This window comes from Apostichopus japonicus, chromosome 13, assembly GCF_037975245.1.
Source record: "Apostichopus japonicus isolate 1M-3 chromosome 13, ASM3797524v1, whole genome shotgun sequence".
Taxonomy (NCBI): Eukaryota; Metazoa; Echinodermata; class Holothuroidea; order Aspidochirotida; family Stichopodidae; genus Apostichopus; species Apostichopus japonicus.
In genome coordinates, this window is record NC_092573.1 from 4,140,951 (window position 1) to 4,156,872 (window position 15,922).

General features: G+C 36.5%; 1 protein-coding gene across 7 annotated transcripts in view; it reads right to left on the reverse strand.

Moving 5' to 3' along the window:
* Nucleotides 1–8,725: 8,725 nt before the first annotated feature.
* Nucleotides 8,726–15,922, reverse strand: part of LOC139979246 (nuclear receptor subfamily 2 group F member 1-B-like) — a 43,840-nt gene continuing 36,643 nt past the window's right edge. For all 7 annotated transcript variants that reach the window (XM_071990018.1, XM_071990024.1, XM_071990019.1 and 4 more), the window contains one exon: nt 8,726–14,431. In XM_071990018.1, coding sequence (XP_071846119.1) covers nt 14,157–14,431 — 275 coding nt within the window. In that variant the 3' untranslated portion in view covers nt 8,726–14,156. The remainder of the gene's footprint in view (nt 14,432–15,922) is intronic.

The window sequence follows — 15,922 nt, forward strand, 5'->3', positions numbered from 1 at the left end:
CAAAATAGGCCTTAAAGGAATTCGTTTTTTCTTCGGCACAAAATGATTACGAAACTGAATAAGTCTGACGGTTAGCGTCATATAGGTTTCGTTTAACAAGCGATGGCCAGCTAGTTTATTTTACATTGATTTAGCTATCGGATGTAGCACTGCTGGGCCCGCCCAGTCTTACAACCACTGACTGAAGTTTGTCGTTATGAAGGTGTTTATGTCACTTGATAAAAGTGACGGAATGATAAAATATTGTAGCATGACGAGAATGTCCCATTTAAAAGTTTGTTAACTAATGACTTCTGTCAGAACTATAAATATGCTTGACACTTCTGCCGTCATTCTTTAAAAGGAGCAGTATTCCCTATGGTATGATTGAGAAATGTTTGTAATGCAAAACGACCAACTCCATCTAACGGTTAAGAGAAACATTGCTCCGTTAAGGAGATATCCTAGCTTAAAAGACGAGTCTGAGGGCTGTCATTTTGTAAATATGTGATATCACATTGTCACTGGGATGTGAAAGCTTCTACTTTATCTTTGGTTTTCTTTCCATATTTCCCAGGTTGAATGTTAACAGTTTCTTGACACTGAAATCAATTCTACAATTTAGGTTACATGCTAACAGTGGCAAAATTATAGATTAATCAACTGCAAACCGATCTGCATTGCAACAACAACAATAATAATAATAAAAGAATATAGAAAAACATGTAAAATTGATGAGAATGTGACTCGAAGATGTCATTATATTAGGTACACAGGGCAAATTAAAATATAAGATCGAATTATAGAAATGATACTTTATATGTGTAGTAAGGCTATCCATCAGTGATAAAAAATGTTCTTTCAGCTTCATATAACCACCACCAAAATGCCGAAATATGAAATGTATTGCCATTTGTTCTTCAAAATTTCCTACTATAGGCTTCATGGTAAACATGTTATCTGAGACCACACACGTTTTCCAATATGGTTCTTGGATTGAGTATTGTGCTCCTTCAGGGGGAGTTGACGTCATGGTCTGGGTAACCCAGCCACTCGAGAGACGAACCTCTCAGGGTTTCCGTCCCTGGGAAGGGGACGGGGAGGGGGGAGGTTATGTATAGCGGGGGTTGCCCAATAATTATCACATCGATGATTAACACACGTGAGTGGTGCCGCCACTGGTGACGATCGTCAACAACACTGCCTCAAACCTGTTGACTTCACAATAATCTATTTACCATCCCAGATGCATTTCCCCCTTCAATTTCTCGTGATTCAGTCTTTGCGAAACGACATATTTTAGTGGGAGAAAGGAGTCCATGTGATATCGAGAAATCAAGCAGATTGTATTCCTGGTAATGCATAACATGGTCCGAGTACAAACATTATAAGCCTACACACCATCTATAATAATGCCAATCAAAGGCAATGCCTGCTCACTTGAGATTCAAGCTCTCCTTCTGTCATTTTATTAAAATTAAATTGAATCTTTGAATTCTGTTTCAGGGCTCATCTTATATATATATAGGAGGTTTATCAATGTTCGGAAGATATGTTGAGTTATCCTAATGAAAATCTTATTGAAAGGATGCCGGTTGTGATTCTAATTTGAAAAATGTACAAATTAATTGTGAAATGGTCGGACCAAATAAAGCAACGATGGTCTAATTGTATTCAACAAGTTCAAAAGAAGAAAAAACATCACATTTTGCTGTAAGATGAAATGTATACATTCAATTAACTAACATTTTCACTAGACTTTTGTCCATTTTTTTCCAATTGCATAGAATGGTTCGAAAGATTTTTTGTAACGTGATTGCGACTTTATTTAGAGAATCTTGTGAAATGAGACCGTCTTATCATCATGGCGCTACGCGGTAACTTATCCGCTCATCACTGCATCGTTGGTTGTTTATAAGCTCAATGTAGATCGCTTGATTATATGCCAGTGATTAAACTCAATACTCTGTTCGGCGATATCTTTTGCCAAATCATACTGTTACAGGAATTTATGAATAATCGCTGATGTCGTGTGTTGCTTACACCATTTGTCGTTGCTACAAAAAAAGATAAAAAAAAGAAGAAGAAGTTGGTTCTAAAATTTACCATCTGAATTATGCTCAGTGCAGATTTGTGATATACTACGGCTGTTCTTGGAGATTTTTAAGCATCTAAATGTTGATTTTATTTTTCGTTGACGATCCTGAAGTCATTAGAGGACATCTCATGTTGATGACCCTGACAATACACCCTCATCAATCGTTACTATCTGGATGACAAGTCAACGGCATCTTCACGATGCCGGCGGGATGTTACGGCAAAATGATAATATTTATTCTACCAACATTCAACTCTGTCATTCGGCTGACAAGTAGCTAAGGAAACATGCTGGCGGTCATATTCATTTTTTGGCGAACGATCATTCAGTCATTGCTTCTTGATTACTGCAACAATCTTCCGAGCTCAACAAAGAATAATACGGTACTGTAATACTCCCGTCGCGTTGCCTGCTCTTACCGGAGAAGCAACATTCAATTAAATTGCCCTTCTTCTTTCTCCGTTGATTGTGATGAGTTCACAGACGGTCATTTTGCGTGGCCTTGACTGAGGTCCAAAAATACAATCTTCCTCGCGTTTCGCTTTTAGCTCGCGCTTCAAGCCTAAGCAAGCATAAAAGGTTGCCAGGGCACATTACGAGCGAGGGATCAATTGGAAAGGAGAAAAAAAATCTGGCGCTCAAAATGAGATAAACATTGAGTACGCCTCAGTGATAATCAATATCTGGGTTCGTGCATCTTAAACATGAGCTTCATCCGCGGAAGGAAAGATGTGACGTAGAAGTCTTTAACCTTCGGATTTATTTCCCACTGGAGCAAGAAATTCGTCCGCTGATTCCGTTGAATGAATATAGATTTCATCATAAAATCAGAGAAGGGTGGTGGAGGAATACACTTGGGTCAAGTTGAGCTGCGACCTTAGCAACACGAGTCCTAGATTTTATTCTAATGGATGTGAAAAATGTGAAGGCTTCGGTTTACACTTAATCGGAAGTCACCGGGAAAGCTTTTCTAGTTTTTTATTGCAGTATAATGTTTTGATGGTATTTTAGTCAAGCTAAGGAAGAAAACGTGTACCAATTTATCCAAGGACGTCGAAGTAAGCTCTTTCGACTTCAGAGAATGGAAATTACTTTTCTTGTCTGTCTCTTCTTTATTAAAGATTAGCATGGGAAGGAAAAGTTATTGTTGGTGATATGATGAGTATATGACCCGTGCGTTAGAGGAAATAAAAATGACTATACAGCTTTGATAATGTGAACGACGAATCCAGGCATAACCTTTAGCGAAGAAGGCTCGGATAAATTGCAAATTGTCACACGTAGCTCTAAATCCAGGCCACCAAATGATTTGTGCTGAGCACTTGGTGCCGTTGGGCTTAATGAGGCGGTGGTACTTTAAGGGTCACAGAAATCCTGATAGCGACCAAGATTCATAATTCTGTGTCAGTTTGATTTAAAGTCAGTAAGAGCAATAAAGCCGGTGGAGGCTACAATTCCATCACAGAATTTGACATAGGTTCTAATGACATATCAATTGTCGAAAAAGCCAAGTTACAAGATGACATAGTAACCAGTAATATGTCCTCCTGTTGAACTTATCAGTGGTATAGTCTCTCTGACGATTAAATGTTAGATTAAGCTTGATGCAAAATACACAAAGAGCCTTCTGTTTTCATTCATGTATACATTTGGACAACATCAGTTTCTTAGTGTACTCATACACCTTAGTCATATGATATTGATATTACCCATCTCGTCTGGGTGTTTCTCATGTTGGGTACTTACACTCGTGCATTCCGCCTACAACTATGTGCAACAGTTTCTAGGGAGCTATCTACTTTGGATGATTTTAAACTATCGAAGTTAAGGTTCTAAAAACAAACCAGACAGGCCCAACAGTGCTTGTGATTCTTTGCCATACACTTTTTCACTAAAGTATCTGACTTGTAGAGCAAGTGAGTTACATTTGTCGGACAAGTAAGTGAGAACCAGACGACCAGAGAGAGTTCCAGCTCCGTATGCCATTACATACATTGTAATACTCAAAGTACAATGTTCATGCCGAAATATTCCAATCACCGGAATGAACAGCATAGAAGCATTGACCTTCTCTTTTAATGCCCTTTACAATTGTTAATGAAAGTTACATAGCTTCTTTTAATCTCTGTGAAATATTTGGACTACTTACTGCAACCGGAAAGCCAGCAGGCTTAGTGATTTCTCGCCTTATAAGTTTGTACTGTATATAGAATCATTAGATTGATAGAACAGTTGAAGAAAATGTGTTCTACGGTCAAGTAACAGAACATCACTACCAGTTAACTTGATCATTGCAAAGGTATTACCCTTCTGAATGTTGATGACATAAAACAGTCATTAGTGGAAGGGGAAACCCCTCTCAGGCACTTAAAAGCGGAAAAGTCAAATCCCACACAGTTAATCAAAGTAATTCAAGGTTTCCAGACTGTGAACTTCGTTAACTTAAATGACCTTCCATCAGCATGATATTTGGGTAAATATTTGGACAATACCTGTCACTAAAAATATTTGTTAAAATGCACTATTAAGGGCAACCGTAACAGGTTAACAGGTTAAGTATTTTGTGTCAAAATAATCCCTGAGGTCAGATCAAAGCAGTTTAAGATATAGAGCAGTAATAACTGGCTGACCTTAGATACAAATGACATCTCAAGTTAAACAACACCTTAACCCTATACCAATTTAATTTGGTGAGAGCATGGATGTATACCAAGATAGTGAGAGCAATGACATAATCCTCTGACATGGTGTTAACTTTCAGGAATTACTAATTAGGTTCTTAAAAATACAGATCATTCTCAATTCAATAACAATAACAATAGTGACCGATTATGTGCGTGCTTTCCTGCACACCATGTCCTTGCACAAATGTCATGCTGAAACCCAAAACTTATTACCGGCCATTCTTTGACTAAGAAAGAAGGTGTTCAGGAATTGAATTCTGCTAGCCTTAAACAACCATTGACTGAATCAAATTAGAAATCTCAACTTGAAAACAAAATTATCCAGCTACAGTGCTTTTAAGGTTAACAATTTCCCTCTTGCTGGCCACGTGTTCTTTGACCTTCAAAAAGAATTACTGGGCTCTTGTACTCATTAAAGGAAAGTCACATGCCAATATGACATCTGATGAAACTGGCTATCTTATCATGTCATCATTAACATTTCCAGAGTGTAACCTTTTGCTGAACCCAAATGACCTATTCCCTCCACCAAAAAAAAAAAAAACAGTTTTCTATCTGGAAATATCGTATTTACAGTGTTCAAGAGTTAACACCTTATGACCTTAAATGAACTCTGACCTACATCAAATTGTGTACTAACTATATAATGCACAATGCTACAATGTGATACATATATGAGCTTCTTTCATGTTGTGGTTCTGGAGATATAACACTTTTGATATTTGCACATCCTAAATGACCTTTGACCTCTACCAACAATATGGTTCGCTGCACTAATTACAGGAAATCCAAATGCCAAATATAAGAACTACAAAGCGACCTTCCTTGAGATATCATGTCTTCAAGATTTTCACACTCTTTCCATCTGTTGACCTCTAATGACCTTTGACATTCATGAAAAACAATACAGATCGTCTACTCACCAACGGCAGGTTACACACCAAATTTGAACTTCCTGCAACTTCTCTTTCGTGAGATATTGTGTGAACAATATTTTCAGACTTTGACCCGTCGTGACCTCAAATGACATTTGACCAATACCAACAACAATCCAAAAGCTATATCGCATAGATTCCTTCTGCCTTCGGCAAGGAGTAATAAAACACTTACCCCCAAAAAACCATATTTTATAAAAGGCCAGTGGTGTGCTATTTTATGTTAACCTGTTGACCCCTAGATGCTCAGAGAGTGACAACTGACAATAATCAAGTGGGTTTTAAGTACCTCACACAAGATTATCAACTCTCTGAAACATGATCCTTTTTATACCTAAATCGTGGCCCTTTACAAACTGAGCTAAATTGTAGTTTACCCGAGTATGTTCACCAAACGCAAGGGAAGCAACCGACAACTCATGGTGGAGCATCGTCACACTATATTATACTCACCAAAGCTCAACATTTACCTCAAGTTTTAACCGATGTTGATTATCAGCAAGAGGTTTGAAGTCATGTGGACTTACACATCAAGTTCATCCATACTTTCCTTTTGAAGGTACCATGTTTCAATTATATTTGTACCTTGACTTCTGTTGGCCGCAAATGACCTATGTCATCCACAGAAAACAGTAGCATTCGTGTACTCAGAAAGGTGGGTATACATACCACGAGTTTGTATTTTTAGCCTTTGATCTCTGTGATATCAAGTGACTTTTGACCTCTAGAGACCATAATGCTTCTTGTAGTTACAAAAATTAATCCACATACCAAGTGTGAGGTACATCAAAGCTTCTCATTTGGAGTAATCACGTTTACAAGGTTTTCAGACATTAACCTTTATGTATCGGAAGTGATTTTTGCCCTCTTAAAAGAGCAATATGTGCTTATTTGTACTTACTAAGGTCGATATAAATAGCATATATGAAGTTTATCGGAGTTTCACTTTTGGAGTCATCAATTTTTGCAAGAAGTTTAGAGTTGACATCTGTTGACCATTGATCTTCCCAATAACTTAATAAGAGGTATCTACATACCAAGTATGAGAATCATCAAGCCAGAATGATTGACTTAGCATTTTAACAAGGTATTCAGATTTTGCCTCATTTCACCTTTGACCTCTAACAAAAACTCCTAAACAAAACAAAACAATTCAAAAGAGTGCTAGAGCAGTACTAAGTAATGGACACGTACCACGAACTTTGACACTCACCAATGCCACAGATCTTCAGTCAAACTGTTTACAGGGTTTCATACTTCGGCCGCTGGTGACATGAATGACCTTTGACCTCGCTCAACCACACAAGTACTAAGGATGGTTTACATTTTAAGTTTGAAATTCGTTGCAAGCTAAACTTGGTGAGTCATCGTGTTTACAAGCCAGAGCGTCGCTAACGCACGTATACCCACCCCAAAGATGCTTTTGCTTTTGGCAAGGAACCAACATAAAAGGTTAAAAGCCCCGATGTCGCTTGATCGTATCCATGAACAATATCACGCCAAAGTTACATACTGATTAGTTATGGTGTATTATGAAACCATTCAGTCGCTTAACCTACAGCACTGTCAAACCCAGAATCATCCTAACTTTGATTGTGGGTATAATTCAACATTTCGAGATCACAAAGGCCATCAAGAATTGGTATAACAGTATGCGGCCTGGTTCTGAAAATTACTGATGTAGCTGTCAACTAAATCCTAGTACACCAACGTACGGGAATCGCCCTTTCAAGAGAAATACTACAACTGTGATCATTAATTACTACGATGTCACCGTCACACTGTGTTATATCAACACTAACTGAACACAATGCTTTGTAAGAAGCGAACTTCATACATTGCCTCTGGGAAAAGTTTGTTACGATAGTTATACATTATAGATGTTTCGTTTTACATTCTGTGGACATTTACTGTTTCTAATGCAAAATGCTTTGAGGGTTCGATGAAGAAATGAGCTGCATGTTTTAGGAATCTGATATTTAAAGGTTCTCTTATGAGGAATCATGGATACAAGGTTTCCACACTTTCATCTTTGATGACCATTTACCTCCAATACAACATTAGGGTTCATCTACAAAGTATGTGACAGCCAAATAGCAAATGAGATGCATCCAAGGTCACCTTCTTGAGATTTCGTGTGTACAACGTTTTCGCTTTTAGCTCTGATGATCTAAATTGATCGTTGACCGCCAGTGTGAACAATATGGTCCATCATCATCATAACATACTACATACGAGACACACATCCTACCAGAACTGCTGTGTTTACAAACATTTCAGAATTTGACCTTTAGCACCTCATATGAACAATGACCTCCAGCAAAACAATCTGGTACATCTTTACAACATGCGGTATCTTCGTATTAAGAGATTCTCAAGAATGCCATGATTGCGAGGGTTATGATTCTCATGAAAACTAAAAAAATATCATAAAATGAACCATGGCAAGAGTATCTATCATCTACACGATTCCAGAGATTGATATGCTATATTCGAGGTTCACACATGAGATATCGTACTTAGGCTTTGTTTATAGGATCTCCTTCATACGAAACCCGTTTGTTACAAAGTGGCCATCATGAGAATCTTCAATAATCTTTGACCCCCTTACGAAACGATTTAGCATTTTGATCTATGCTTACCTTAAATGAACAGTAAATATTTACCAAAATCAATTTCTTCAGTTTATCGAGGACACTGTTTACTGATGCGTTTTTACAATTGTCACTCGTTTAAGAGCACAAGCCATTCTCTTGTATCGTACAAAGGGATTTGTTCATACTGTGGTGTCCGAGGTACTCCGGTAACACTAGACCTAAAATGTTGTACATAAACATACGTTAGTCGCAATACCCATCTACGTAAACATATAATCATCTCAAAATATGTACAAACAACAGTGTGACACTATGAGTCTATATGACCTTTACCTGCGTTCAAGTAAGTTTGCAATGCTAGGTTCGTTGACACCACTTTCGTTCAACAACATTACTTCTGGGCCAAAAGAAGAGAAGTCAGAGACACTTCGATATTTGGTTGACATGAAAATGTCTGTTTATTTATTAAGAGTCTTGACGTTTCCGTGTCTAGGACACTTTACAAACATCGCACAAAATCGAATGCAATGCACGAGTACAGTTTCATATTTTTGGTTAAAGTACAAATGAGTTAACGTACACACTGTACTCTACTTGTCATACAAGTTTTAACGTACAAAAACTACTTAAAAAAGTCACATTATGGTGTGAATAAATGTGGACAGTAGCAGAAATTAAAATCATGCGTGTTACATATAATGGAATATCCTGCGACAGCTGCTGTATATACGGGTAAATATTTTGAAGGTTATGATGAGAAAAGCAACTTTCATCGTACGACAAAGCTCGGCACACTAATTTTATTTAAAAGAACATATTCAGCAATATATCAACTAGAAAGTAAATTCTACTATTATAACACATAAGTCTATAAGTAACATTTCGAAGCGACTTGAATTTTAAGTTCATGTATCCGCTAGCTTTGAACAACAACGTATACTAGGATTGGAAATAATACGTATCTACACCATGCCTCTTCACTCCCAAAATCGTGTTAACTTTTTTTTTACCGAATCTGCTAGTTTCATTATTCTATAACCGTATGCTTTGCCTATATGAGAACACCGTGAAGTAATTTCCTCACCCAATAAGTACAATTAGTTGGTATTTACCCCTAGCTTTACCTCCCTGTTCTCTTGATCTTAAATATCTGTATGTTGAAATAAATATATAATATATATATAAAGTCATGGAGCAGTTACCTCGGACTATATTCTATCAGATAGATGTCTGTAACTGCTGTCACAGTTCCGCCAGCTATCTATCTGAACTCCCCCGGAACCCTGCTGAAGTAGGGTATGGGGGGGGGGGGTTATAGGCTCTGCTACTGCTTACCAAAGTGCAACACAGTTCTGTGATGATTATTTATAATATGGCGCAAGACTTACAACATGAAAAAGTTTCCGTTTACAGTTTCAAATATGATCGAACACAGCATCATCAACTATGAAGCAAATTAATTATTCATCTCTGATAATCTAGCACAATATGATTTGCTTTATTGGATCATAGTTGTCTTCAGACGGCAAGGTTATTGTTACACGAAAAGAAGCAAAAGTAACAATTGACTCTGGGTTTCACGAGAATGTGAATGGTCAACTTAACTTTTAACTATTGGACATGATTGGATAGGTTGAGCGAATTTCATATCAGAGTGAAAAGGTCAAATATAATGAAAAATGAAACAATAAATTCAGTTCAGCAAACAATTGTTCAGTTCGGTTCTCCGAATCCGTGGTCTATGCATGTAGAACAATAAATCAGCTTAACGGATTGTTGCACTGTATAACATGCTTGAATGCTGATAGAAAAGAAGTCGTTTCTACTAATTGCCTTAATTAACAAAAATTAGTAGTTGTCAGTTAACAGTGTTAACAAAGTGGATTTACTCAAACACAGTACCGTATAGTACTTATCACACTCAAGAATCATTAGAAAGGTTTGGCAATGTTTTATTTCTGGTACAAAATCAGCTGCAGAATTCTCTGTACATGGAGAAGAACAATAGTATTTTTCCCCTTTAACCTTGTGATTATTCATTACCCTTAAAAACGAGAGTTATTGCATGACAACGTACACAAGACGATTGATAACGATGACGCCTAACATGTTTATTACCACCTGATTATGATTAACTGTCATATCTGTGTATAGGCTACCTCAACATATAATTGCTTACCAACATGGCCGAGTAAAGATTTCACTTGGCTAACGTATCATGTGTAGGCTTTTCACTACTCGGTGGTACTAAAGCTCTAACAGGCAGGTTTTGTTTGTGTGCAAAATACCGTTTTTTCATTATGCAAAATACATCTTATACATTCATAGCAATGTTTTTGTGCGATGTTTTACATAGATTCGGATATAGGACTGCTACTGCCATGTAATTGTTACAACGGAATGATACACAACTACAGCTTTGCATATGCAATTACTAAATTGTTTGAAACAGACAATTTCGATTCTTTAACTTCAATTTGCTGTTCTTACTTGTAATATTTAAGTGCTGACGGTAGGACTTTAATTTGTTCTAGTACCATAGTATAAGTGACACAATGACGTGTTGATAAAGGTGTGATGAAGGTCGAAATGTACTATAAAATATGTATTTAAAAATAAAGTTGTTTCACATTCGACGGTAAACTCTTTGTACGTTCAATTTGTAGTGACTTCGTTGTATTAAAACGCATTTATAAATCAAAAAGGGCAGCACGTTGTGACCTGTTGTATACCTTTCACAGTGACATTTAGTATTGCTATCACACAATAGTTTGTGTTTTTATTTTGCAATTTCAACATCGATGCCGCTGGCTTCGTTGACCACAAATGTTGTTTTAATTACATGAATGTTTATGTGTTGCGACTCGTAGGTATTACAATATCTCACGCTATTTATATTGATTTTTTGTTGTTGATTACACACAAGAAGACATTCTTATATTACTTGATGTATACAAGTAGGTTGCTTAGTACAAAAACACGAAGGAAACAAGATAATATTATTTTAACTCCTACGACTCCTATTATTAGAAGTATTTCAGATCTATGAAGCATTTCAAACTAGATCTCGTACTCCATTACTGAATATGTCAACGACTAAAGAGAATTCGAAATTCGAAGAAAAAAATGTGAGTTGTAATAACAAATTCTTAATCACAAAAAGAGGCAAGAATAAACAATAATCATACATTCCATTTGACGTTAGTAGAGAGGAAGAATATTAATAATCATAATAATAATAAAAAGGAAAAAAAACCGGAATGACTTCAGTATACGATAGGCGCATGCAAACATTATTTCTACACATCAAATAAAGAAGAAATTGAGAACAGTAAAACGTCAAGACAATAATTGTAGCAATCAAAAGAAATATGAAAAAAAAATGTTTTATCAATAATTGATTATTATACTAGGTACTCTCAATGATACTTCCAGAGCTATACGGTGCATCCTTTCCCCATGCAACGGCGTATAGACATACAATTTGCGTACCGGTATTGTGTACATTGTCTTTTCATGTGTTTGCTGTTTTTAACGCGACACAGATTCGCTCTAAATGGCAAGCGCACATGCAGGCATGAAAAATAAAAGTATAGGTCAACAACTCGAATCTGTCAGACAGCAACGGTAAAAAAAACAAGTATATCGTCGCATCCAGATATCGCAAATGCATCATCATCATTATCATCATTATCATCATCACTCTATGCCATTGCAGTACCATTCATGCTTTTAGAAAGAAAAGAAAGTCCTGTCTGCATCTATATCGTAAAAATGTACATTTCCAATGCAAAAGACAAGAACAAGTAACCGTTTTGAGGGATTCTGTATAATTATTCATCGCGAAAAACGCCATGTCGCGCGTAGAATCATCTCTCTAACATAGGAATTAATATTTTCAGCTGTATCCAGATATACTTTGATTAAAATCTTAAACGACCATTTGTTAACTTTGGATGATTTCTTTACTGTACGAGAAATAAGCTAATATAAGTTACAGTTGGACCATATTACCCTCGAACGACGCTTTACAAGACACGCTGGCTTTGCGATGTTACTATATATCGGATTATCCAAGGGGAATGGATCTTGTCGAATTTACTAGAAATAATCTTTTCTTGAGTTAATGGAAATTACGTACATAAACATGATTCTTTACTGTAAGTACTCCACCATATTAGTATTCCCGATGATTTAATGCGTTGGAGAATTCAGCAGCCGAGAAGTGACGATGTTTATTTTAGTGATTTACGCGATAACTTCTAGCCATTAAAATTGGTAATAAAAGCATGAACGTATATATATGAACATACAAAGATATGAAAGATATGTCTTTTTTTCTCGTATGTACATGTTTATATAAACACATATCCTATATACACATATATTATATTTCTTAGTGTAGAGTAAATCATTTATATATATATATATATATTTATATATATATCATATATATGCAACGCACACAGCATCATTCACTTAACATGATTACGCGCGCACATGTATATAAATTATTTCTGAGCTATAGGTAGAACCGTAGAAGTGTGTCTTTAACTACAACATGACAAAAAAAAGTTTTGCAGCATGCGCCAATGAGATGTGATCTACAGTGGTACATTAAGACATGAAGTCACTTTTTAGACAAAGAAACATTAACACGTGATCTTCATGTGCAGGAAGAGTTTTATCATAAAGAAGAAGTACTGACGAAAAAACACAAACTGGCAAGGTAGTGCAGATTTCTTTTACATTTCTAAAAACTGTAAAAAAGTAACGTTATAGTCCAAACAGTATAGATACAAAAAATGTGCAATTGTGGTAAATATTTCAGGAGTGATTCTTAAATAGTGATACGGATATCCGACAATGAACTTAAAATCAAATGTCCTGAGATTTGCTAGATCAATATTTGACACATGACCATAAAATCATTTCAAGTATCTGAAGTCTTCTGATGTATTAATCTGATAAAAGAACAAGGATTTGTTGTGTTCAAGGGAGTTGGCAAGTTAAAATGATTTAATAATAACGATTTGGCGGGTGGAGTACTATTTCCTGTTGTCTCGGATATTTCAGGTTATATTTCAGCATAAAAGTAAGGAAAACGTTTGGAACATAAAAGGAACAAATGTACGACTAACTATTTCTTTTTAATAAGTCTGAATATCTTACAGACTTGTTATCAGCTGCTTTTCTATTCGATGGTACAGTCCGGATGGAAAAAAAAAGTATACAATTTTGGCGACTAAAAGGAAAAGAGTTAATTGTGCCTTCTATAAAGTTCAAATCTTATCTGTCATACAGACTACTACAACTTGAATATGTGCCGACGCGGAAGTGAACCTATATTACTATTGAGACACGGTTTTCTTCACAAAACTGATTAATTTCGAATAGAAATAGATGAATATTATTGGTTAATAGATATTGAATTGGCAAGGGATTGCATTTAATAGTGTCTCCGACGAATTCGACGCAAGGGAATTAGAAACACAATCCCGAAAAAAAGGGATATTGGCTGTGATGAGAGATTTAAAAACTTGTTGACAGCAGCCATGGCTCGTCCGTCCGACAGCTCTATCGACCAGGGCAGCTTCGGACAGGACACTGCATCTGTCTTGGTCCACAAGTGATTCACTTACCATTTAGCGACAGCTATATAGTCGTACTGTACGTTACTCAACTCTGTTTGTTGTACAAGTCGCGCTAAACTGAGTAATCGTCGGAATTCATTCCGGCTCTGCGTCGGGACTCGTGCACTTTCTCTGCTCGGTTCAAAAGAGCAGCAAGCAAACGTCTATATGGCCGTCGGATTGCATAAACGCCGGAGTTGTTCGCCGGACTTGTAACTGCGGCCAAGTCTTCATTGCATGGCAACGTATGGCCAATTGAACGAACTACCCGAGAGAAGCATATCCCGAATGAGTGTCTCGATAGGTGTTTTGCCAACAAGCCTTACAAAAAACAATTGTTCAATGACGGAAGCGGATACAGTCCGTAGAGACGGTAGCCGTAACAGTAGCTTGCCAAATCGGTTAGGTTGATTGGGGTACTGACTTCGGACGTATTCTTCTAGCGCACACTGCGACTTCTCCTGTAGAGATTCAATGTGACCCGCGTCTGAAAGGCCACATGCATCTGAAAAAGAAAAGACATTTGTGCAGTTGATAAGCTAAGAAGGAGGGAGTAGTTGATAGAAGTATTTTATAGGGAGTTCTGGAAATTTGTTACATCGTAATGGTTATATACTCAATAACTTGAATTTCGCTTGACTTTCGGTTTACGAGAAACTTATGCCTTGCACAACACTCATTACAGATGCCAAACGAAATGAAAAATTATATTTGGAGTATTGGAATATTTTATCCTTTTACTAATTCAGATTTAGAACGTATAATAGAAATTTATACAAAACTCAAATTGGCATCTGTTCTAAAACAAGTAAGTCATAATGGCTTCTTGCAACACGACCAATATTCAGTTCCATCAATCATTCAAACAATTCCATCTGTAGTTGAAATGACCTTTTTGACTACTAAACTGGATAACAACAACGCAATTTAACCTTGAATTTGAGCAATATGTTATGTGTGTTCAGAGAGGAGGAACCTTTGCGCCACGAGTGTCACAAAAAGATCGACCCTATAATAAACATTACACATCTAAGACATACATGATGCAAGTAAGAAAGGCCATGGACGAACAAAAATTGAATTATTCTTATCTTGGCAACTTCAATCACAATTATTGCCACCATTTTACATACTAATTCGATAATGCAATCACCTTGATGAGCGAAATTGATGACGAGAGAAGTGTGTCCACATTGTCATGTTATATCTCGTGTAAAATTATCATTCATTTTCCGACCTCGTGGTTTTTTCATTTGATCTTATGTTTGTTATAAAGGCACGAGGCGCACTAAATGAGTTAGTACGGAAAAAATTTAGGGCGAACGTAAAGAAAGGTTCAAGGTGGTGTAATTTGTTCTGAAATATACAATAGAGCAAGTAACAAAGAAAGTAAACTTGTCATTAAATTTTGATTATTGGAGACAAAAGCGGGAAGAGTGCAAGCAAGTCGTCGTGGTATAGGTGAGTAATGTTTATATAAGTCTGAATTAAAAGACACAAGATCAACTTGTGTCAAGATTGAAAAAGTTCGCTCTTTTTACACCTTACCATTTTCTAACATATATAATTTACATGAGTCCATAGCTTGTACTTAAACTGTGCGTCATCGTGACGTATGAATGGCTTTAATCTAAATTTCACAAAAATAAAGTACAGGTCCGTAACTCTTGCTTTTAAATTATTATATATCATACATTTGATGAATTCCTTTCTGTATTTAGAGGGAAAATTTTCTCGAGCAGAAACTTGTCTGAAATTACTCTAGTTATGCACATTATTCTGTTTACACTTTTCGCTACAGGTGCAGGGTCAAAGAGCGAACGAATACCTTGGAACCGTTAGTTTGGAGTTAACAGTAGCCAATATGTTATTTCTGTACTCGATAACAAGTCGCAATGAAATCTACTAACTTTGGACTAACATCCAAACTACAACGACGCTGCACGTTCCTGTCTCTAGAGCACAGACGCCAGCTAACATGAAATATGGCCAGTAA